Consider the following 23,647-nt stretch of genomic DNA (forward strand, 5'->3'; position numbering starts at 1 on the left):
TATTAACATGTCAAAAATGCAAGGTCCAGAATATTGTTTATAATGCTCTTCGCCGTATCAACTGCATAAACTAACAGCTCGTGAAAAAAAAAAGTCAAATATGGCAACGCAGACTGTGACAGCGACCGACGTCTTCGAACTTCAAGCGATACCCAAGACCGCAATCCCCGACCCTCAGCGGCCATCGCAAGAAGCCCCCATCTTTGGTCAACGCTTGTCCGACGCCGAGTCTTCCACAGCGCCGTCTCTGAAAAGAGTGTCCACTCTCCATACCTTCCTTACAATCTTCACCCCCTCCTTTGTAGGCTTCATAGCCAGCTTTACCAATGGCATCATCACAGTCGGACTTCCCATCATCGCCCGTTCCATTTCACTAGAACGATCCCTATACCTATGGCCCTCCTCCGTCTATGGTCTAACATCTGGAGCAGCATTGCTCATTGCTGGTTCGATAGCCGATATAGTCGGCGCCAGGTCGGTTGAAATGACGGGTATCACCTTCCTCGGTATCTTCACGCTAGCATGCGGTTTTGCGCAATCAGGTGCCCAGCTTGTTGTTTTCCGGGCTCTACAGGGAGTGGCGCTTGCGTTGCATCTACCTGCTTCTGTTGCTATCATCACTGGTGCTGTGCCGTCGGGACGAGCGAGAAATCTTGGTTTCGCGTGTCTGGGATTTAGTCAGCCACTGGGATTTGCTGTTGGTCTGGTACTAAGTGGTGTTATGATTGAAAGAGCTGGATGGCGGGTAGGCTTTTACTTGACCGGAGGCTGTTTATTGGCTGTTGCTGTGGGAGCCATCTGGACTCTACCTAAACTTCCTTCTCAGAACCAAGATGGTGTCATTGCACTCTGGAAGAAGGTTGGCAGGGAGATTGACTGGGTTGGTGGCATGATTTCCAGCGGCGGACTAGCAATTCTTGCATACGTTCTCGCGTATGTCCTTTCCGTTCTACCGTAAGCGTATAAGACAGCTAACAGCGTGTAGTATCATCAGCGCCGATCTGACAAGCATCCGTTCAGCAGAGACGGCCTCACTCCTCGCTGTCAGCATTGTTCTCCTCTTCGCCTTTCCAGCTTGGATGCACTACCGTGAACGATGCGGCAAGCCGGCCCTTGTACCAAACAAACTGTGGAACAACCTGCCCTTTACCAGCACATGCATCATGGTCGCGCTATCCTATGGCGTCATGAACTCAATTGAACTCTTCTCCAGCCTCTAGTATGTATCTTCCGGAACACACGTGTTCTTGAAATGATATCGATTTAGTAGTGCTTTAAAGCTGACCCTCAAAACAGCTTCCAAGAAGTCCAACACGCCTCGACGCTAGCAACATCCCTCTACCTTCTTCCAAACCTGACAACAGGTGTCTTAATCCAGATATTCGTCGGCCTCTTCATCCACCGCATACCTGCCCGCTGGCTCGTCGCCGGCTCCGCATGCATCTGCGCCCTCTCCCCTCTCCTAATGGCAGTCGTACCTCCAGCTTGGAGCTACTGGAAGCTTGCGTTCTGGGCCCAAATATTTGCCCCTTTCAGCGCAGATGTCCTGTTCACTGTCGGTCTCATCATCGTCAGCGATAACTTCCCAGAGAAGACCCAGGCGTTGGCGGGTGCTGTGTTCAATACCGTCGCGCAATTTGGTATGAGCCTGGGTATGGGTAGTTGCCAGGTCGTTGCGTTGGGAGTACAGACCAAGAGTGGGAGTACTGGGAGTACCGGCCACAGTGATGGGGAAAGCGGAGCAGCGTTTGAGGATCAAGATGACGTGGCTTTGTTGAAGGGGTATAGGGCGAGCTATTGGCTTATGTTTGGTTACATGATTGTTTGCATGATGATCGCTGTTGTAGGATTGAAGAAGGCGGGCAAGGTTGGACTGAAAAGAGAGTAAGAGCTCGAACTTTAGCGAGTGTTGATGGCTTCAATTCAATGAGAAACGAAGCAGGTTGGCTTTCACAGTTGCGAAAGGATGACATATCGTCAGACTGTCGATCCTTAGATTCTCAGCAATGCGTTCAAGGATCGGTTGCAAGACATGCGGCAGCTTCCAGAACCGGGGGCCTGGCCTAGCATTGCGGCACAAATATTGCGAGCAACGTTGCGAAGCACACTACGGTCCGAACAGTCTGGGACGTCATGTACTGTCGGACAGTGTGTCGAAAGATCATCTCATATTCATCGTCTAGTCCTGCTTTCTTAAGCCAAGGAACGAAGCGTTCGTGCCAATTTGTCCACGCGAGCACTACCACCAGAGGGCAATAGGTGTGGGAACCGCATTCAGTGTGCTCGGATCTAGCAAGGACGACCGTGAAAGTAATTAAGGAGGGTATGAGAACGCCGATTAGACAATCTCTGACAGCATTCACGGGTTCTGGTAATAGTACGGCGTGGAAGTTGTTTTGTGGAGCATATGTTGTGGGAGGTATGTGAAGTTTTGTATGGCAGAATCGTGGTGCCGAGTCACATCGGACTAAGGTCAAATTTGGCTCTTGAGGTAGCTCTACCACGTTGTGACTCTTTATATGTATTTACGATTCGTCCTTTGGAAGAATGCTTATATCGGAACTTGGTGTGGTTCACGCAATTCGTCATATCCTCGGTCGGTCTACGTGATAGGCTCTCTAGAGTCAATAAGAACATGCGCGCCTTGCTGATACAATTTTGTAACCTTCCGCTGTGGAGCTTGGACAAGGAAGTGACAAGAGCAGATATTTATATGTTTCTGAGATCGTAGATGTAATGGATGAAGATTGCCTTTCATGTGTACTGCCAAGAGACCATGTGCACGTGCTTGCGCCGCAGCCGACTTGGAAAGCTTCAGCGCGCCGAGCCTCCTGTCGCCTTCCCTTGGCCTTGTGACACGATGACATGTTAACCAAACATTCATCAAAGACGGACAGCCGATCGCTTTCACCATCAACCGCTCGAACAGTAACATCTCACAGTCATCAGGCTCCACTAACAATCATGGTACCACGGTGACCACTAGACAGCGTCCAGCGAAACGCAGCCAAATTCATGACAATCGTACCTTACACCGAGGCACAAGACCAATGACCGTTGCCCTACAAGCTTCAGGTCTTAGCATCCCCAAAGGCGATTTCTATCCTCGCTTGCAACACTCAAAGATCGCCCGTGGTCTGCTTGACACTAAACGGCTACTCCCGGCTCCTCCAAAGCAGATGCGGAAGGTCGTACTTTACACAACCCCAGATTCGCACCGACCCCGTCGCTAGCACTCCACTAAAATCGAGACAGAGACAAACACAAAAACACCGACGCGTGACCATTCGTTGATGGCAAATCTAGGCTTTCATGTTCCTACTGGTTTAGGCAGTTCGTTGGCTACGGCTGTTTGGTCCCCCTGCAGATCACCGGCTAGGCGCATAATGCTTCTGTCGCCTTCGAGCTTATCGTAGTCTTGGGATATTAAATGCCAAGCTGACATACAGATTGTACCACTGTAATGGGAACAGCTTCCTTGGTGAGGATCTGCCCCGTGGGAGATTAAAGCCAGTTTGGCAGGTGGGCTGCGGGGGTGCCGTTACTGGATCAAAATGTGTTTGTCGCATGGCTACGCAATATGAGATGCTCTGCAACTATATAACATAGGTACTACCCTTACTCAAAATAATTTCTTACGCTTCTCATTCACCGGTACTGCCATCACTTTGCGGCGATGAAGCTCCTCAACGTCACTCTGGCCTCTCTAGGCCTTGCATCCGCGGCTTCAGTTACAAAAAAGGTCAGCTACGACGACTGGAAAGTATACCGCGTCAACGTTGGCTCCAACGCTGCCAAACTCGACAATGTAATGAGCAAGCTTCAATTGGAGCTATGGAAGGGAAAGCCAGCGTCCAGTGACGTCGTCGACGTCATGGTGCCTCCTACAGCCGTGAAGGACTTTGAAGCATCTACGGAAGACATCGAAACCAAGGTCATGCATGACAACCTTGGTCTCTCTATTGCAGACGAGGAAACCTTTAGCGTGTATGCTGGTACGTGAAAGACCGTTTCAATTAACCTGTACCCTAAAACCTAGCCCCCCTCTGAACATATACGTCATTCCTTTCCTTGTAAATTTCTAACACAGAACACTCTGCATACCTTCGGGTTGTAGTATGGGTGGGGCAAAACTCTGAAAAATGCGCTCTACAGTACATTTGCTCTACAGAGCGGCATCATGTGAACATGGCGCTAACATTGAATACCAGCCGGCGCTGCACCAAGTGCTACGTGGTTCAACTCGTACCATTCCATTGCCGACCACATGCAATGGATCACGGATCTCGCAGCTGCATACCCAAACAACGCTGAAGTAATCTCCGCTGGCAAGTCGGTTGAGGGCCGAGACATTAAAGGTATCCACATCTGGGGTAGCGGTGGTAAAGGCTCGAAGCGAGGCGTAGTCTGGCATGGTACAGTGCACGCACGAGAGTGGATCACGACGATGGTACTACCAACCCAATGAGAAACGTTCACCGCCATACTAATACTTCTAGGTCGTCGAATACGCTGCGTACCAGCTTCTCACATCCACCGACTCCACCACAGCCGGATTCAAAAACTCATACGACTTCTACATCTTCCCCATTGTGAACCCAGATGGCTTCGCGTACACCCAATCGTCTGACCGCATGTGGCGCAAGAACCGCCAGAAGACTTCCGGAGCGTCTTGCGTCGGCCGTGACATCAACCGTGAGCACACCCTTTACACCTACGATATACATGTGGAATGATATACGCTAACATCATGACCTTATCTCAGGTAACTGGCCATCTCACTGGGACCAGCGTGGCGGCGCATCAACCGACCCCTGTGCACAGGACTACAAAGGCCCTTCCGCCGGCGACGGCGTAGAGACTAAACTGCTCAAGGCCCAGCTCGACAGCGTAGCTGCCGGCAAGGGAATCTCGCTGTACATGGACATTCACTCTTACAGCCAGCTCTGGATGTACCCTTACGGCTACACCTGCTCTGGTACCCTCCCCAACTCTGCAAAATACGCCTCCCTCACCAGCGGCGCCATCGCTGCCGTCAAAGCAGTGCACGGAACAACATTCACTGGTGGTCCCATCTGCCAGACTATCTACCAGGTCAGCGGCGACAGTGTGGACTATGCCTTTGAGGTTGCCAAGGCAAACTACTCGATGACGGTTGAGTTGAGGGATACTGGTAACTACGGATTTGTCTTGCCAGCTGCGCAGATTTTGCCTAGTGGTGAGGAGATGTGGGCTGGATTGAGGTATCTGTTGGCCAATTTGTAGTGTGAGTCGTTAGAATTGAGTAGTAAGCGGAGTTCAGGAGAAGTAGGAAGCGTGAGAAAGGTGAATAGCATGGCGTTTGAACAGATGTAAGGAATAGCGAAAAGTCGAGTGTCGACCATGACAACGTGTATTCCACGTGCAGCGAGATATCGATCATGTGAAAACCTAAACTGCTCATTTACAGTCACTATTGAAGAATGTGTCAGATGCAATGGAAAAAGTACTCGATTGTTCTGCTACAAAAGACTAGCTATGCATGGATAACAACTGTGTTTGTTTTCATTAGACATGACGAGAATACATCTCACCTGACTGTGTAGACACTCGAACCCCCACCCCGTATGTCCACCGGTCGAACAAGTCTGAAGCCTCCTTAGTCACTATGAATAGCCCCCGCTAGCCTATCGATGGAACATTCCACAGTATAACAGATCTAGCAGTGAGGACCCCGCGTATCCTCAATGCAACGGGAGTATCGACATTCCTTCAAGGTCTTGAAAGTGCCATTCTCGTACAGGAAGACAGCAGTTATAGAGCCATTGCGTCTATTAATGATGCCGCAATACTTTTCGCCCTCGACGCAGCAGTGAAACTCTGGAGGTGTGTGTGCAGGATTATCGTCCCTTCCAGCAAGAGTGGTGACTTTGTCATGGTCGTCGGCAACGGCAGCAGCATCCAGCCACGAACATGTAGAGAACCCTGGGTCGTCATGACAGCGTTCCGATGGTCGACATTGCATATGCATTTTCCAGAACCCGTTTTCGCATCTGAAGAGTGTGCCTCCGTTTCCATCCTCGTTGCGGAGCATGCACTTCGGTTCGCCCTCGATACACTGGTGCGGTTTGGTCATGTCGCGAGAGACGATGGGCATGCATTGAGGTTCAGGATCCCTGTTGCAGCGGCATGGATCGAGAAGCTCCCACTTTCCGTTCTTGCAGATTTGGATGCCGTCGTGGCCGCGGTCGTAGAAAGTCAGGCATCGCTTTTGGCCGTCGTCGCACTCGGCCTCTCGGCTCTTGATTGCAGTGGGCGAAAGGACACAGGCACCATTACTGCAGGGTGATCTGCTGTCATAACAGGTGGTAACCCAGTCCCAGCCGTCTTCATTGCACTGGTAGATCTCATTGGTGTAGGGCGAACAGACAGTTACGCCTCTGTTGTACTCGGTGCACTCGTGAACCCCGTGGAGCATGTCCTGAGATACGGTGGAGCCGAGCACCATCGTGGCGAAACCGGTGAGGGTGATGGCAATACTGAGTAGTACCATTGCGAAGATGTTGAAGTTGACCGATGTTTGTTATGGGAAATCGGTAGAGAAAGGCGGATACAGTAGATCAAGAAGTAAACAGAACTGAGTGGGGGAAAGAGCCCTCCCTTCACCTGAAAGGCGCAGAGCCTACACAGGAAAGTGAAGAGTAGCCAAGTCGTCGCGCTTGTCGAAAAAACGTCGTATCATCGACAGCTTGGTTACTCCTCACGAAGGTTATAACTCACATACACGTTGGATACAGTCGAGATGGCGCAAAACTTGCAAAAGAAAGCACGTCTTTAGAAGGGGTATATTTTGTTGCTGCAGTGATGTATTCACTGCAGCTTCTAGGTAAGAAGATCTAGTAATTGAGGGGGTACTTTCAGGAAAGAATCCATCATCAATCGTCTAACCCAAAGACATCCATCACGCCGAACTTCCGTCACATGAAATCGTTCATCGTAAACATCAGGAGTGCCGCCCAAGGGTACAAGACCTATTGGGTCTGTGCGCCACAGCTAGTCTCATGAGCCTAGACAGCAGCAGCAGGATCTGACTCCTTGTCCTTGTTGCTGGTTTCCTCACGGATTGGTAGCTCTGAGCTCGTCTCACCAGCGGTCTTTGCCGCGTCATCAGCGCCTGCAACAGTGACATTGGCGAAGTGCACCTTGCGGTCTGGGGTCTCCGAGATCCTTCTAAGCTCTGTGACGAACGACTCTCCCCACCAGGCACTATAAAATGTTAGACTGCGGTTCTCCCAATACAATCATGGGTACTCACCTAGTGTATTTACGGACGTATTTTGAGAGCTTCTGGTAGTTGAGGCTGCGCTGTTCATCGCCCATGGTAACTGCGTCGTGAATTGCATCTGCCAGCTCCTCGGTGTTCCATGGGTTGACAATAAGACTGCCGTTCAGACTCTGTGCAGCACCCGTGAACTCTGACAGGATCATGACACCATGTCGTTTCTCTTGCGTCGCAATGTACTCGTAGGACACCAGGTTCATACCATCGCGTGTTGATGATACGAGGCAGACATCTGAGACAGCGTAGAGCGCGATAAGCTCGTCGAAGGAGACTGACTTGTGCATGAAATGGATAGGCATGAACTCGATGGTGCCGAATTTGCCGTTGATACGTCCGACAAGCTCGTTTACGACTGCGCGCAGGTTCTGGTACTCCTCGACATCTTGCCGAGAAGGAACGGCGACTTGAACAAGCACAACCTTGCCGATCCACTCGGGGTGCTCGGTAAGGAAGACCTCGAGAGCGTGTAGCTTCTGCGGTACACCCTTGATGTAGTCGAGACGGTCAACACCAACAATGAGCTTCACTCCTTGGAACTTCTTCTCGAGGGCTGCTATCCGCTCTTGTACCTTGGGCTTCTGAAGACCCTCGTCGAACTTCTCGGGATCAATACCAATGGGGAATGCGCCGACCGTGACGACCTTGCCTTGGAACTCGACTCCGTTTGGTGTTGTCGCGAGTCCCAGAATGCGCGAGCAACTGCTCAGGAAGTGACGAGCATAATCGTATGTATGGAAACCGATAAGGTCGCAATGAAGAACACCGAGTAGAATCTCGTTACGGACAGGAAGGATTCGGTAGATTTCGGAACTGGGGAAGGGTGTGTGCAGGAAGAAGCCAATCTTGACATTTTGCTTGGTGTTGCCGAGCTCTTCACGGAGCATAGCAGGCATGAGCATCAGGTGGTAGTCGTGTACCCATACCATGTCGTTGTCTTGTACATCCTTTGCGACGGCCTTTGCGAACAGGCGGTTGGCCTCGGTGTATGCGTCCCAAGCAGACTCGTCGAAGGTAATCTCACCAGGGTGGTAGTGGAAGAGCGGCCACATGATCTCGTCTGCAATGCTGTCAGTAATGGCAACAACATGAATGTGTCTGGATGATCTCACTCGAGAAGCCGTTATAATGCCTATCCGCGAGTTCATCGTCGAGCATGACGGGTACTGCGTTGTACTTCTCCTTGAGCTGGTCGTTCAAGGTCTGCGTCTCGTCCTCTGGGACTTCGAGTCCGGGCCAGCCATACCACTGGAAGGTGGTGGTCTTGGAAAGTCCACTCAAACCGCTGACCAGTCCTCCTGAGGACATGGACATGTCGTACTTGCCCTCATCGGAGCGCTTGATGGTAATGGGCAGTCGATTTGACACGAGCAGCAGGCGCCCCTCGGACGACTCGGGCTGCTTGAGTTTTGTGGGTTCCTCAGGCATTTTGGTAGTGATTGCCGGGGTCTTGGTCGGGTAGTGGGGTGGTGAGGGTGGTTGCGTCGTGCACCTGGTGAAGCGGGAAATTTATCTGCGGCGTAGGGGTATTTGGCGAGGTCAGCAATCACGTCCGCAACGTGTCTGCAGACGGCGAGCAGGCGGTGTGGGATGGTTCCTTTGGCGCGAGCGGGGAGGGATCAGTGATTTTAATTGTGGTGCTTGGGTGACGAAAGAATGATAATAGATCAAGGCCCGCTCGAAGGTGGAGGTGGGTTCTCGCAGGTTCCGAGCTCAAGCGTCCAGAGTTGGCACAAGACAGGGCACAGCTGCAGCCCGGGCAGATGCTAAAGTTAGAGAAGTTTGGGGCTAATGGGCGTCGGGACTGGCGGCATGCAGCTTGTTCGCTGACAGGTGTAGGCGATGTTGGAAAATGCTGAATGAAGCTGGCGGTGTCCGTGTGAAACTTGCGATAAATGTGACGTCGGTCGTGGAGCTGCCCAACGGACGCGGGGCGCTCACAGACCAACGCAGTACCAAAGGGCGGAGCCCAGCATTAACTATGGACATGCGCATTGCCGATATCCATATGCACTTGATGTGAATAGCATGGAGAATCTGATGCAGAACTGGCACATCACCCGTCGCTGTCTTAGATAAATCCCCCGCAGCCTTTCATGCCACTTGACGCAATTGGGTGGTCTCCGCGGAGTCACGTGTGCGCTACCGGAGTCGTGCCTGCCCTAACCGCCGACGCCATTGCCCGTTGCCCGTCGCCGCGTCTATCGCGTACTGGCCGTCGATCATCAACACCACCAACGCGCTGCGCACCATGTCGGACTCGGAAGCAGACAGGCCCTCAGAGGCGACCATCACCAACAGACTACGCGACATTGTCATCGCCATACACAAATCTGGAAAGAGCGATGATCTGACTGTGAAGCGCGTTCGAGCGCGCGCTGAGAAGGAGCTAGGCCTAGACGACGGCTTCTTCAAGACGGACTCGGCTTGGAAAGAAAAGTCACAGAAAACAATCGTCGACGCAGTGGTATGATTCAAACAGGCCATGTTTCCAACAAGCATCTAAGACCGTCTAGGAGAAATTCTGCAACGACGAGCCTTCGCCAGAGCCTACCCCCAAAAAGGCCGCCCCGAAGCCCAAAGCAAAGCCCGCGGAAAAGAAGACAAAGGCTGTGACCGAGAACGCCCGAGGCGTCAAGCGCAAGGCTGCGGCACCTGCCAAGAAGCCCAAGAAGCGCGCGAAGACAGAGTCTGAAGAATCCGAGGCTGAACTCTCAGAACCGCCCGCCGAGATATCCGACGCTGAGAGCGAACCAACTAAGAAGCCAATACGTCGACGGAACAAGGTAGTGGCAGAAGACTCCGACGACGAGGATGCGCCAGAGCCAACTTCGAAACCCACCACTGCTGAGGACGACAGCGACGCCAAAACCGAGCCAGCGAAGAAGACAGACACAAAAGGCGACGTATCCGACAGTGAGCTGTCTAGCGTCATAGATGAAGAGCCAAAGAGAAAGAAGAGAGCCCCTGCAGCCAAGGGCAAGAAGGAAAAGGCTCCCACAAAGCCAAAAGCCGCGCCAAAAGCGAAGGCTGAAGACGACCCCGACACTGCTGAAGTCAAGCGGCTTCAAGGCTGGCTCGTCAAGTGTGGCATACGCAAAGTCTGGTCGCGAGATCCTGAGCTCTCCCAGTGCGACACCTCGAAAGACAAGATCCGCGTGCTAAAGGGCTGGCTGAAAGACGTGGGCATGGATGGCAAATACTCTGTTGAGAAGGCTGCTAAGATCAAGGAGCAGAGAGAGTTTGCAAAGGACCTCGAGGCTATCAAGGAGGGTGAGGCCGCATGGGGCAAAGCGAGCGAGGTCACAGCTACGGGTCGACCGAGCCGACGGGCGGCAGCCAAACCTGTGCCACAACAGAAAGTTGTGCTCGAAGATGATAGTGAAGAAGAAGGCGGCGATGACAATGACGACGATGACAACGATGATGATGACGACGTTCAAGCCGACTCGGAAGACGACGGTGACGATAACGGCGATAAGAGCAGCGACAGCGCAGGCGACGACTCCGAATAAGCTCCTTTGGCGATAGTCTAAGCCTCCTTTACGAGCCGCTCTTACGTACACATCTCGACGTGGAGCATACAGACTCACACTTAATACATACAGTTGGTCCTTTGATGGTGTAGTAGGACGTTTTGATACCCCATAAAAGCATATGTGTTTTCTCTTAGCCTTGCATTTCTGTTTAATTACTTCGTGTAATTGGCCAGCTAATCTCAACAAAACTGATCTCATGCTTCTGTCGAGGCACTTCACGTCTTGACCCAAAAGAAAGGCCGAATTATCTATTACTCTACGTACACACGATAGAAAAAGAATGGAAACACTATCTGGAGGGTTTGTTCGGCGGTGGCGACGATGGAAGCTCTGGCGAGGCTGGACCCGAAAGACTAGAAAGAGATGACGAGGAGTCCATGCCAGGTGATGCTACTGTAAAGTCGAAACCACCGGTCCGACCATTGGAATTCTGTGTGCCTTCATGCTTTCGCTTGGCACCGGTTCCACTTCCGTTGGATAACCCATCTTCGTTTGCATGGTCTTCTGCTACCGTAAAATGAACCTCCAGACTGGCTGAACGCGATACCGTATCTTCCTTCAATCGGCGCGTACGTAGGGCCTTGATCTTCCGGTTCGGATCAACAAACGAGAGAGGTGCTCGTGTACGTTGCGGCGAGAAAGGCACGTCATGCTCGTTCCAACGCCGGAGAGTCATCACTGTCCTCCGTGGCTCGGTCTTCTAGCTGCTCAGTCCTACCCACTCTTGCATTCAGAACTCCGCCTGCTATTGACAGGTCAGGTTCCTCCGGTGCTCTACGGACTTCGGGTTCGGTATCAGAGTCAGAGTTGGAGTATGAAAAGCCATATCCTCCTTGCTGTGTCTCGGGTTGCTCCTCAACCTGATTCTGTTCGATCGGCTGAAAAGGTTCTGGTGCAGACCTTGCCAGCATGAGTTTCGATGTGCCGTTTGCATCCCAAATAAGTTTATTTCCATGCTCATCTTCAATGTCAATACGCTCAGCATGATCCACGTATGGGATCTTGATATGCTCCGCCTTGCAATTGGAAGCCGGCTCATCTGCTAGTAACCCTTTGTAAAGTTTATATCCCAAGTTCCGCATGTTCATTGTACCGGCTTTGTACCGTTTGTGCTTTTGTATGCTTCTCGGGATTGGCTTGTCAATGCGGATCTGCCTCGCTGCCTCGCGGATGCGAAATGTCAAGAGCCTGTTGAAGGATGGCTGAAAATCGGGGTTGAAGAAGTGTGCGAAGTCCGGGTTTGTCAATCCCAGACCACATCCCCGATGCTGTAGTATCAACAAATAGACGAGGTAATCTATTTGTGTCTCACTACCATTAAGTTCGATGCTGATCTTTTGAGATGACTGATCGGCTTTCTCAGGCGTTGTCTTCGGCTTTGAAGGCTCAAACTGACGAAGACAAGCGAGTACATCACTCAGGCGGTCTAGCACCAGTGAAACGCTTTCAGCTTGGCCAAACACCCAGAGCACTGTATCTGTGAAGAGTTTGTTCGGCGCTTTTTGTGTCGCCAACTGCTCTAGTACAGATAACCATTGAATACAAGCCCGGAGCTTGTCTAAATAAAGCCCATGATAGCCGGCCGGTTGTAACTGGGAGAAGAAGTCTCGTAATTGCGGATGCGGCACACCGCCGGGCTGAGTGTCAACATAGGCATCGAACTCCTCCTGCAGCTTGAGCCCTCGTTTCTCTCTTTCTCTTAGGTAGTTGCGGAGGTTTTCCAAGTCTTGATATTCAGCTTGGTCATACAGACCTACGGCATCTTTTTTGACGTGCGCGTACTTCTGGAGGACACCCTCGTCTTCCCCTCGCGGTTCGATGTCGAGCTCGGCGCGGCAGTCTTCGCAGTGGTTGAAAAGCCGACTTGTCGCCACGATACATGTCGCAGTATCGTTCGAGAACTTGCATGGTGCCGGAGCACAATCGATGCCTTGTTGAAGATTTCTGTCCGTTGCCCAGCCGCAAAGTAGCGTATGCTCCACAGTGGTAGAAACATGCTTGTGGCCACACACTGTGTGATGGATTATAGTAAAGCCGCACATGATCGTGCAATAAAAAGGTTGAGCCACCGAGCTGGTGCTTTTCGGGGCTTGTTAATAAGTGACTAGACCGGGGGTCAAGTTTGAATTGGTTTTTTAGGGAAAAGCAAGCAAATTCACCCAGCACTGTTGAACAGAAGAGAGTGTGAAAGTATACAGGGCTGAGCACTCCTTGATGTGGTCAAAGAGCGGTCTCGTGTTGCGTCTCAAGGTTCTTTACAATGTCGTCTATAAGAGAAAGTGACGTGACACGGACGTGAAAGAATGCGATTATATACTGGGTCAAGATTGTATAATAGACTGAATCAGTATCGACAAAGAAGTCGTTCATGTCGGACAAGGTGCCAAATAAGACGGTGTTGGTTTTGAGAGGAAAACCTTGGGGCGTATATATATATAACAGCGAATGTTTGCTCTAAAGGTGTTGTAAGACAAACCAGACAAGTGAACGTCTCACTTCTTGTTGAGAGCATTGACCTTCTTCGCGTGCTCGTAAACGAATTGTTTAGCCTCAGCATCGTCCAGGTATATTGTGAATCCGTCGTCGTGATTCCTTCCGTACGAGAAGCCTGAATAACCAAATTGCCAGTACATGTCTGGCATCTTCTCCTTCAGACTGGTAGCTTGCCATAGTCCAATGGCTTCGAGTCTAGTGACATTCGAAGTCTTGCTTAAATATTCTTGCCTTTTATCGTCAGTCAACCAACCGTACTCTTCATGTACCACTGGCTTTCCGACGGTACGAGAGGCTGAGGCGTGATCGATGATCCACTGGTTAGCCCACTCGACGCTCTTTGACCACCCTGTTTTTGATAGTAGTTAGTGAGCGCGCAACATGAAGAAATACTGCTTCGCCTCGAAGGGATATACGTACAATCGGGATAAGTGTGGAAGGTACCAAAATCGACGTTCTTGAGCGCCAATTCTTTGTCATAGTCTCCACCATCGAATCCGTTGTAAAAGCCGTCATCGCTGGGTCTGTTAAAACCTCCCTCACCACCCCATGTAACGAGATGGTCTTTGTCAAGCGACTTGACGTATGTGCTCATCTCATCGATCCATTCCGTGATTATCTCGGGAGTGCAATTCTCACTACGGGGTAGGTTGCGCACTCCATCGGCACCGCATCTGGGTTCATTCGCCAATTCCCACGCCATGATAGCTGAGGACTTCGCGTAACGCTTGACGATTGCCTTTACGTACTTCTTGTACGCCTTTTTTATGGCTGGAACATGGTAAAACTAGTGAAGGATATGTCAGTGCACAATCAACCCGTTGAGACTTCCTAACTTACATCGTCATGGTACTTGTAGCCCAGATTGATCGTGTATACATCCATGCCACCATAGTCGGCCCAGTTGTTAGTCAAAGCAACGATAAGCTTCATTCCTGTCTTTTCCGCAGCCTTGACGACTTTATCGAACGGCTCTAGGTTGATCTCTTGTGTGCCGTTGTTCCACCATTGCAGGACGTTTGGACTGGGACCAGCACCTTCACCACCGTACTGGGGTAGTCCGTTTGCGAGAGTTGTCCTGTTTCGGTCGTTGAAACCCCACGTCCTGAAGACATTCAAGCCCGCCTTCTTAGCTGCACCGAGGCCAGCTTCTACATCCGATTGAAGCTATTGATTGTCAGTAGGTGTAGCGAAGTCGAGATGATTTACACTGACGTCGTTGAAGGGAAAGTAGTAGGCATTGCTGCCGGCGAAGTAGAAGTCTTTTCCATCTAGCTTGAAGACATTGCCTTTGGTTGTGACAAAGCCAGCAGGTACTTTTCTGCTCACTACTGCAGCCGAGGTGCTAGTAGTCAGCAGTAGGAGCGAGGCAAGACTGTAGAGCATGTTGAATAGGCTTTTTCTTGCGTACAGCACTATACAGTATACGCGCATTGCAAACATATGTACGTTTTCGGTTCATGAGCATTTCCACGCTATACCATTTCGGACACGGAGAGACGTCTCGCGAGATCGCCTTGCATCCAAAGTTAGTCTTCCCCGCGGTATATTGTGATCGCACTCGCCAAGTGTCCGATCCGCATGTCGATTGGTGCAAACGGACTGGGTCAAGCTTCCGTAACGTGAACCAGCTCTTCCAGAACATTTAAAGCCGGGAGAGACATACAAAAGCTATGGGAAACCGAGTACCTGGAATAACGGGCCTGCAGCTACTGTGCAATTTAATGTGCCCATCTTGACCCGGGCACCACGTGCCAAAGCATGGTCCACGTAAAATGGCAGCTAACCATGACCTAGTCGATTTTGAAGCCGGAGGTTCGCTTGCCGGTGAGTTTGTCTCTTATATTGGGAATAGCCTTGTCGTGTTTGTGACCTTGGACTTAAGAATTCTATCGAGCTTTGCCTTCCGTGGCGTTTTTCATCAATTTAAATGTCTTCGGTTACCTATAGTATCAGAGCTTTCATGGACGATGTACAAACGCTCTTATGAGTGCATATGTATGCGTGCAGCGGCGAGGTTGTAACGCGCAGACCGAACTGAGCCTTCTAGAAGTATATTGCTCAAAACGGAGAATTGGATGCAATACAGCGGGACTATGGGCAAGTAGCATGCGACGCCGATCAGCAGCCAGGATGCTGCACCGCGAGATTCAGTATTGCAATCCGTTGTGCCTGACAACGCGACTCCTCGGGTGACAGGACAAATCATGTGATTCTGTTTTGCCGTCCTGTTCCATGTAAGCTGCTTGGAAGAAGACAACACTACGAGAGGTGAATGGGAAAGGGGTCACAACGCTATCGACAGCGTGCTTCCTGGGTCGGAATGACATCATCGAACGCGGGCGCCTATGCTAGTGTTTCTGGTGGATGGCTTCGATCATACTCAAAAAGCTCGCACCGGGTTTGTATTGCATTGCATCAAGGACATTTTCGTTGCTCGGCCGTGTCTTCCTTTCGTGGTGCAACGATGAGAGTAGAGGGGTGGCTGATTAGCCAAGACCGAGACGCGGGAAAAAGTGAGGAAATCATCTGCGTCGATCTGGAGGTTGACGCGTTATCGCTCACGCCTGATACCCTTCTACTACATGTACATCGGCAGCAATAGCACACTTTTGGTGTACTTAAGGGATACCACTCTGTCTATATGTTACATCCTCTTTGCTTTTGAGTCTTCCTTCGTCATCCTGTATTCTTCGAGAGCGTCTGCATCGCACAATTCGGCATTGACTTACCTAGGTATCACGCAGCGCACCTCCATGACTCTCTCTCAACACACTGGTTCAGCGACACGGTTGTCTCACGCGAGATACAATTCGGCAACGGACGATGCTGTAGGGCTTGTCTCACACGATAACAGAATTCTGGCGTCACCAAAAGGGAGAAACGATTGATCATGAATGAAAGAGTATGGCATTATAAATTCGGTTCCTGTGACACAAAACAGGAAACTTAAATCCCCTTAGGTTGGACCTGAGAGAGAACATCTAGACTTTTGATTCGTCTGTTCGTCCGAGCGAATTAGGATCGACGTTCTCGGCCTCATCATACGACTGTCCATCTTCGTCCTTAATACCCGTTATGTGCGTAACGACTTTGGCGGCAAAAGTATCGCAACTGACGTTCATTGCTGTCCGGAAGCGATCAAGGAACCAATCGATGGCGATGACAACGGCGTACATTCCAGTGATAGGGATGTCAACACTGGAAGCAATCATAACCACCAGGACCAGACTTGAACTTGGAATAGGCGTCGTTCCGATCGACGCAAGGGTCGAGAGCAAGATGATGATGATGTAATCAGCTGCATTCAACGTAATACCTTGAGTGGCAGCCAGAAACACAACCACGATTGGAAAGTAGATAGCAGTTCCGTCCATGTTAATCAAACAACCGAGAGGCACGGCAAATTTCGTTACTATCAAGGGTCAGTGGAATTGGCAACAGAGATTCGATCACGCGAACTGACCTGTGATGGGTATTCCCTGTTTCAACACGCAACGGATGGTGACCGGCAAGGTCGCAGCGCTTGATGCGGTACCCCAAGCGGTGATCCAAGCAGGACTCATCTTCATCCAGAACGTATAAGGGTTGCTCCTGGTGAATGCGAAAAAGATGATGGGAATTATGATAAACAGATGGATAAACATGCCGACTAGTGTTCCTCCGATGAGTATGCCCAGGTTCGCGCCAATCTCAGCGATGTCGAGGCGGAAGAGGTTTGGCATGATCAGAAAGAACACTCCGATTGGCGCAAGGTGGATAAGGACCGTGATGATCTTGAGGACAATAACCTCAACTTCTTCGACTGCTCGGTGGATCGCGCCTCCTGGTTTGATGACATAGCCCAGGACGACTGCCATGACTAACACCGAGAGAAGGGCATCGGTGGCTAGCGCGTTGACGACGTTTTGTGGGACCAGCGAGAAGAACATGTCCTCGACGACATCGTGAATAGCAGTTTCTTTTCTCTCGTCCACAAGTTCCTGGTTGTCCTCGTCTAGATCCAAGGCACTGCCTGAGACTGGATTCATTAATTTGCTCCATACCAGCCCAACCAGGAGGGCGGAGTGGGCGACAGCGATGACGGTAGTAATCACATAGTAGCCAATCGTCCAGCGAGCGAGTTTACCGGCTGCACCACCTCCTTGTGTCATGTTACGCAGACGCTGAATAGCCAGAATCATGGCAGTGACAATCATGGGAAGGACTGAGCTTATTAGCATATGCATTTGGAGATGCTCTATCATGACATACCGACTGCCCTCAAAGCGCGTAACCAGAGGTTACCCGGGATCGCAAGAATGGTGATGGCTGCGGCTGGCACCTCGTCTACGGTGGTGGTAACGGCTAGACCGATGGCGATAGCCAAAAGAGCGGCGATGATGATTTGCCATACCGAACCTGGCGTCATAACTCTCTGGACAAATGTCTTCTTCTCCTCTTCAGCAACAGTGGGTCGCGGCATGATGTCTTCCGACGGGGAGCTGTTCGGGCTCGAGGTGCGAACAGCTTCACCGTGCTTCATTCCTTCGACTTCGCCCATGGTTGGCAGGGTATCAAGAAAGTGATAAGGATGGGACTTCCTCTAACTCCAGGTCGACGGTAGAACAGTAATCGAGCAGTCAGTCTACTACATTGCGCGCAACAAGGGCATCTTATACATCCAACCCCGCCCCTTGGTATTTGCACATCATCTTGTGTGGCAACCAAGAGATAACGATTCTGTTACCAATACTTCGGAATGCGACCGTACTTTCGCACAATTCCCGTTGCCAACTCCTGCAGCCTATCACAAGGATAAGCCACTCATGTCCATGAACGTTGATTCGCTATATGTGAGTCTAGGTCGCGACGGTACGCCCGAAGATAGTCCACGCTTACCTCCCCAGAGAGCTCGAACATCAAAGCTCAAGCCTTGGAGTATTTGGCGGCGCTGGCAGCTATTGCACGATCTGGAAGGTTACAAGCAAATTCACGTTCCGAGTTCCGTCTCGTCGGGTCTTGGCCGATCATGGGTCGGTTGACCGGCTCTTCGTGCCAAGCCCTGGTATCATCACTTTCTTCGGAATATGTACATACTATTGGACTAATTTGGGTAATGGAACGCTGTGGGGTAATGTGGCTCATGTTGGTGTGGAGGAGTACGATTTCTGAGTGCTTCGTCGCGTATGTGTCGATGCTTGGCTGGCAAGGCACCGCGTCTGGGCGCTTGCTGCCATCGCGTGTGCTAAGATGAGACTGATGATAAGGGCATAGGGCAAGCATCGGCTCAAGAATATTCAAATGTGAGATGGGTGAGGAGTATAATCACCTGAGCCGATGCATCACTGAAACGATAGGAACCATTCAGAGACGATACAGGTCGACCCCATATCTACGAGTGTACTAGAACCACTCTCGCGGATACATCTCTATTTTTCCAAGAGCTAGATGTCAAGTGTCCCGTCTGCTTGGATGCTAGACCAGGGCATCTTGCAACTGCATACCCATGCTGATCAACCAGGAAATTCTGGGCCCGCGAGCTCTACGTAGAATAGATTTTACGGCTTATCGACCCATTCTACTGGTCAAGAAACATTTAGAACGATAACCTGCGCCGAGATATTGGTACCAGCTTCCTGGCTCCGCTATCTGTTCGGAGCCAAGACATCACAGTTCAAGGGCACGGCTAATGCAGGAGTGTGGCTATACATACCACCACTAGAAAACTTCCAACAGCAGCTCAGTGTTCGTGCGCATGGCTGATCTTATCAGCAGTTTCAACACTTGAGTACTGAGAGTATAAATGTCAGTCTACCACAAGACACCCACTAGACAAAACGCTGGGATACCCTCTTGATTATATGAACTCTATGTGCTTTCATGAGACAGTACCTGACAGTAAGTCAATGTCGAGTCTTGGTCGTGGGCCTTGTCACTGCCCGTATCTGCAATCCATGCTCAAAAATCCGAACAAGCATGGTATTCTACCTGACCGATGTTTGAATCACATCTTCGCCCATCCTTCTGAAAATGTCATGTTCCAGCAGACTTCAGTTTCGCCATCATATTCATCCTTGATCTGTGTCGCTTGGGCGGGGTTCCGGTTTTTACTCTTTGGTGAAGCTTTTTTTGGAGGTGTCCTTGGAAAAGCTTTACTGGGCGTCATTGTACCTGCATCAGTATTCAAACCATAGTCGTCCGCCGATATTGATCTCCAATTCAAGAAAGAGAGGACAGGTGCCAAAGACGTAGTATCCAAATCTATTGGGATCAACGGTTTGCTCCCCCTGGGCCGATCCTCAGTAACCCAAGCTTCTAGGTCATCATCGATGCGATATTTGTAGGATTGAGCCAACAGTGGCCCTCTCCAGTGCTCACCGGCGACTCTACCTAGCAGTTCCATCACACATTCGTTATATGGCTGCTTATTACCAAGAGAATTGCTGTCATGGTGCACAACGATCCTGTTGCGCAGTTGTCGGTTGCCTTCACGAAAACAGTCAAAGGCGGCGTCGCCACCAGAAGGCACACCAGTTACATAACTCCTCAGATACTCGCGATCAGTTTCCAGCTGGCCTGGCGGTCCGTCATACTTCAGCCAGACAAAGCGCGGCTCTGTTACGTCCGCCGGAAAGAAGATACAGCGGTAGTGAGATGGAGATGGTCGAAAGCTCGTGTGATTGCCCAACAAAGTGCTACAAAGCGGTGCATGATTTTCCGCATCTTTTTTGCGACAGACCCGAGAACAATAAGGCATGTTCAAGCAGTTTGCGCATGTTTCGGTACTGGGCTTGGGACATACGCCACAGTATTCTTGAGACATTACAGGCGCGTTCGTTCTCGTTGGTGACAAAGTCTTCCATTCATTGATCATCTTATAAGGTATGTTCTCTTCGAGATGATTGCTCATAGCGGATTCATCATGTCATGCTGTCATACGCATTACCGTACTCATGCGACCGATATATCGGCTGCATCCGTCATCAGCATGCGCACCAAGGGCTGACAACCGTCATCTGACCCTATGGAAATAATCCTGGATGGGTTTTTGCACAAAAAGCACAGACTAGTGTAGTCAACGAATGTATTCTAGTGTTATAAGTCTAGCGGCTTGCCGGTTGCCGCGTTACGTGATCGCGGAAGCCGGACAACAACTCACATCCGCTCCGTTCCAACTGTACAATACGCGATCAATTATAACTGCGCTTGCCATCAATATACAGCTGCACAACCAAATCACTTCAGCTTTCCGCACCTAATTACACGTATACCATCTACCAAGAACAACCATGTCGCAGTTCAAAGTCGCAATTTACATTTACAAGGATGCCGACCTCCTAGATTTCTCAGGACCGGCTGAGATTTATTGCCACCATCATGATATGGATAGAAGCAAGCCGGCTCCCTTCTCAGTCACTTCTTTCGCCCACACGAGCCCCGTCACGTCTGCCTCCAGCGCTATGGTTTACGTCCCCAACACTACTTTTGCGGACGTCTCCAATCGTATTGAAGACTATGACATTCTCGTCATTCCAGGTGCTCATGATGAAACCATCAAAAGATTCATCAGTAGTAAAGATGGGAAAGAGCTAGGTGAACTGATCCGGAAATTTGTGACTCTGAAGCCAAGAAAAGAAACGGGAAAGAGGTTTCTACAGTCGGTGTGCACTGGAGGTCTCATCCTCGCAGCTTCCGGAGTACTTGCTGGTCGCATCGTAACGACACACCACTTGTCTCTCGACTTGCAGAAGAAGCTCGCCGACGAGGCGGCGGGCGGGGATTCAAAAGTCACCGTCGTTAGGCAACGATGGTCTGATGCTGGAACTACAGATGCTGGTGTGCGCATCATAACAGCTGGAGGAGTCAGCTCGGGAATTGATACTTCTCTATGGATTGTCGGACAGTGCCATGGACAGAAGGCGGCTGAGATGGTTTCAGAGATCTCTGAGTTTGAGTTGAGGTCAACAGCATGGGGAACGGCACTATGATCAACAGTATCAGGATAGAATCATGCGACAGGTCGTATGTGATTGCAATCATGTCCGTTGGGAGGTTAGCCATGATGAGGCCTTAGAAACGAATATGAAGTCGTCCCTGATACACATGGTTGATCCAATGGCGTTGATTCGTGTGATGCTTCAGCCAGTTGTTCGGCCTATCTTAGTCACCGGATAGCCACTACTCAGACGCAGATGTTTACAGCCCCTTTGTATCGTGTTTGACTCAATATTCACCGTTGACGAATTGTTCGTGATGAGGTTCTTAGTCTTTCGAGTGGCGTTTGTCTGATCAGAGCCCGATTAAGGCCTCAAACCAGCGTTCGTCTACCGATCCTCTGCTTCATAGTAGCAGGGGCGTTGGTGTCTAACATTTAACTACCGGAAGGTTCAATATCCTTGAGTTGGAAGTCGTCTGCTCATGCATGAAGTCTGGGTTATTCGTAGACCGATACCCGAATAAGGCAAAAACGGTGCCTAGCCGTTGAACGGGATTACTGTCGAATTTTAGAATGCATCAGAAAGGCGGTTTTGTATGAGACATCATAAGTGCTGCGAAATTCCTCTCCATCCCGTGAAGAACCAGAAGTCAAGACTTGCATACTCCAGAAGCTTGCAATAGTGCTTCAAAATGGCCCTGACCCCTGGGTGTGTTCTTGACTTGAGCGCTTCGATAAACTCTGGTGTGACGCTGATCGGCCATATCATTGCTGCCCGCAAGGCTGGATGAGTGGAGGAATTCATCGCGTATTGAAGGCCATTCCGGAGTACCTCAGCCGCTCTAGCAGCAGCTAGATCGTCTGGTGATGATTCTGCGGTAGTGGGACGACTCAGCGCTTGAATTTCCACAAGAAAGGCAGACAACAGGGACGGCGGCTTGGGTGTCTCTTCGACAGGTAGGACAATGGCTGCGAAGGGGCCCTTCTTCAACATGTCGGTGACATTGTTTAGTACATAATCCATTCCGCGTACTAATTGGAAGGTTTCAACTAGAACATCCAAGTTGTACGCTCGTGCGTCGGCAAATGCATTGATGACAGTCATTGAAGCTGCGGCAAAAATGGCATGGCAGTTTAGATGGCCGATGTTTGCAACAGCGTGGTTAAGGCTTGTCAATGCTGCACTTTGATGTGCAGAAGCAGCAATGCGAAAGTGTGCCGCCTTAGAAGGGTTGATGTACGCAAGATGATTCGCAGAAAAGGCCAGTATGCTGTGTAAGAGAAAAGGATACTTGAATGCTTCTTGTGGGACAGCGAAGCCCCAGATCTGTTTGACGTGCTCAGTGCCAGGCATAGTTTGGTACGCATGCGCAGTGTAATGATGCGTTAACTCCAGATCTTGCATCCATTCTGTCGTTGAAATACTTCCGGGCACCGAGGATACACATTCTTCCTGGATTGTGCCGGAGCCTAGTGGACTTGCAGCACTCCCATTTGTAGGTGGTGACGCGTTGGTAGTGAGCGGATCATCGGGTGCATGCGCTTGAGTGTTACGTGGAGAAGTAGTATCCGAACGGGGTGGACTTTGGCTTGCACCTCCTAGAAGACTGCACTCGACTCGATATCTAGTACACGCGCCACATGGTCTACTCTCATCACACTATATCTGTGTCAGTATGGGATGACGTGGCGAAGGTTGAGGGTAAGCTACCTTCACGCGTCTTGCTTTACACTGTGTGCATCCTGAGCGACTCTTCTTCGAGCCGAGTCTAGGCATTTACGCGAGATGAACTTGACGTGTCTGTGAGTGGATGGAAAATGCGGGTTGGCTGGCTGGGCGCAATGAGGGACATGCGGTTCGAGAACGAATGCGAGTGCGGATGTTTGGGCGCTGATGACATAATCGAGATGGCTGGGAGACGCGTGGTTGGCTCAACGAGCCGTGTCTCTCATCCCGCTACTTCCTTAGTCTGCGTCCTAATTCCTGCCTTAGGCTTAGGGTGCGCCCGCGAGGAAGCTTGGAACAATAAGCTGTAAGCCTTGATTAACACACTTTACCCCTCCATAATATTCGAGTAGCACGAAAGATGTCTTCATACATCCCTGGACTAGCACAACAACATTTGAGGTCTATTGCCGGTTGGACCTGCGCAAGACCTGATCACCCAGTTGGGCGTTGGTCGTTTCTATCTTTATAGTATGCTCAGGTCTACCTTGAATTCATCCCGCACACTTTCAAGGTTACCGCCAGCTACAATAGACAGACTCTCTGCCAACGCACTTCAATCTTTTACCGAGCATGAGCGAGAGTGCATACGGACGGAATCTGATTCGCCTCACTACCAGTCTGACTTCGCGACTATCACGCGAAACGACCTA

At 50.6% G+C, this 23,647-nt stretch overlaps 11 protein-coding genes across 11 annotated transcripts; 5 read left to right on the plus strand and 6 right to left on the minus strand.

The window, feature by feature from the left end:
- Window positions 1-7: 7 nt before the first annotated feature.
- On the plus strand, window positions 8-1,888 carry CC77DRAFT_1029597 (MFS general substrate transporter; the record flags this gene model as incomplete). The annotated part of the gene is made up of 4 exons (XM_018526527.1): window positions 8-23; window positions 195-933; window positions 986-1,219; window positions 1,297-1,888. 4 exons carry the CDS (start codon window positions 8-10, stop codon window positions 1,886-1,888), a joined length of 1,581 nt encoding a protein of 526 aa, XP_018387923.1.
- Window positions 1,889-3,676: 1,788 nt separating this feature from the next.
- CC77DRAFT_1007042 (hypothetical protein) lies at window positions 3,677-5,265 on the plus strand (the record flags this gene model as incomplete). The annotated part of the gene is made up of 4 exons (XM_018523455.1): window positions 3,677-3,995; window positions 4,212-4,450; window positions 4,500-4,695; window positions 4,766-5,265. 4 exons carry the CDS (start codon window positions 3,677-3,679, stop codon window positions 5,263-5,265), a joined length of 1,254 nt encoding a protein of 417 aa, XP_018387924.1.
- A 433-nt stretch (window positions 5,266-5,698) lies between these two features.
- Window positions 5,699-6,707, minus strand: CC77DRAFT_1048553 (hypothetical protein; the record flags this gene model as incomplete). The annotated part of the gene is made up of 1 exon (XM_018527538.1): window positions 5,699-6,707. The coding sequence occupies exon 1, from the start codon at window positions 6,530-6,532 to the stop codon at window positions 5,699-5,701; it is 834 nt and encodes a 277-aa protein (XP_018387925.1). The 5' UTR covers window positions 6,533-6,707.
- A 339-nt stretch (window positions 6,708-7,046) lies between these two features.
- On the minus strand, window positions 7,047-8,746 carry CC77DRAFT_931848 (glycosyl transferase; the record flags this gene model as incomplete). The annotated part of the gene is made up of 3 exons (XM_018534233.1): window positions 7,047-7,245; window positions 7,295-8,378; window positions 8,431-8,746. The coding sequence occupies 3 exons, from the start codon at window positions 8,744-8,746 to the stop codon at window positions 7,047-7,049; spliced, it is 1,599 nt and encodes a 532-aa protein (XP_018387926.1).
- A 695-nt stretch (window positions 8,747-9,441) lies between these two features.
- On the plus strand, window positions 9,442-11,169 carry CC77DRAFT_733778 (hypothetical protein). Its single transcript, XM_018532982.1, has 2 exons — window positions 9,442-9,785; window positions 9,835-11,169. Exons 1-2 carry the CDS (start codon window positions 9,570-9,572, stop codon window positions 10,831-10,833), a joined length of 1,215 nt encoding a protein of 404 aa, XP_018387927.1. The 5' UTR covers window positions 9,442-9,569; the 3' UTR covers window positions 10,834-11,169.
- On the minus strand, window positions 11,170-13,124 carry CC77DRAFT_733779 (hypothetical protein). Its single transcript, XM_018532983.1, has one exon. The coding sequence runs from the start codon at window positions 12,897-12,899 to the stop codon at window positions 11,505-11,507; it is 1,395 nt and encodes a 464-aa protein (XP_018387928.1). The 5' UTR covers window positions 12,900-13,124; the 3' UTR covers window positions 11,170-11,504.
- A 231-nt stretch (window positions 13,125-13,355) lies between these two features.
- Window positions 13,356-14,736, minus strand: CC77DRAFT_906789 (glycoside hydrolase; the record flags this gene model as incomplete). Its single annotated transcript, XM_018533622.1, has 4 exons — window positions 13,356-13,699; window positions 13,771-14,137; window positions 14,191-14,517; window positions 14,566-14,736. Coding segments are annotated over 4 exons (1,209 nt in total), but the record flags the coding sequence as incomplete, so codon positions are not given.
- A 951-nt stretch (window positions 14,737-15,687) lies between these two features.
- CC77DRAFT_733713 (hypothetical protein) lies at window positions 15,688-16,287 on the plus strand. Its single transcript, XM_018532981.1, has one exon. It carries the CDS (start codon window positions 15,936-15,938, stop codon window positions 16,239-16,241), a length of 306 nt encoding a protein of 101 aa, XP_018387930.1. The 5' UTR covers window positions 15,688-15,935; the 3' UTR covers window positions 16,242-16,287.
- CC77DRAFT_733837 (Sodium:dicarboxylate symporter) lies at window positions 16,176-18,025 on the minus strand. The gene is made up of 3 exons (XM_018532984.1): window positions 17,605-18,025; window positions 16,817-17,557; window positions 16,176-16,765 (listed from the first exon to the last, which is right to left on the minus strand). Exons 1-3 carry the CDS (start codon window positions 17,891-17,893, stop codon window positions 16,335-16,337), a joined length of 1,461 nt encoding a protein of 486 aa, XP_018387931.1. The 5' UTR covers window positions 17,894-18,025; the 3' UTR covers window positions 16,176-16,334.
- A 2,482-nt stretch (window positions 18,026-20,507) lies between these two features.
- CC77DRAFT_1018552 (transcriptional regulator) lies at window positions 20,508-21,427 on the plus strand. The gene has a single exon (XM_018524644.1). It carries the CDS (start codon window positions 20,622-20,624, stop codon window positions 21,318-21,320), a length of 699 nt encoding a protein of 232 aa, XP_018387932.1. The 5' UTR covers window positions 20,508-20,621; the 3' UTR covers window positions 21,321-21,427.
- A 445-nt stretch (window positions 21,428-21,872) lies between these two features.
- CC77DRAFT_1007050 (hypothetical protein) lies at window positions 21,873-23,045 on the minus strand (the record flags this gene model as incomplete). The annotated part of the gene is made up of 2 exons (XM_018523456.1): window positions 21,873-22,928; window positions 22,980-23,045. The coding sequence occupies 2 exons, from the start codon at window positions 23,043-23,045 to the stop codon at window positions 21,873-21,875; spliced, it is 1,122 nt and encodes a 373-aa protein (XP_018387933.1).
- Between the last annotated feature and the right edge of the window lie 602 nt (window positions 23,046-23,647).

Source organism: Alternaria alternata (assembly GCF_001642055.1).
Source record: "Alternaria alternata strain SRC1lrK2f unplaced genomic scaffold CC77scaffold_6, whole genome shotgun sequence".
In the NCBI taxonomy this organism is placed as follows: domain Eukaryota; kingdom Fungi; phylum Ascomycota; class Dothideomycetes; order Pleosporales; family Pleosporaceae; genus Alternaria; species Alternaria alternata.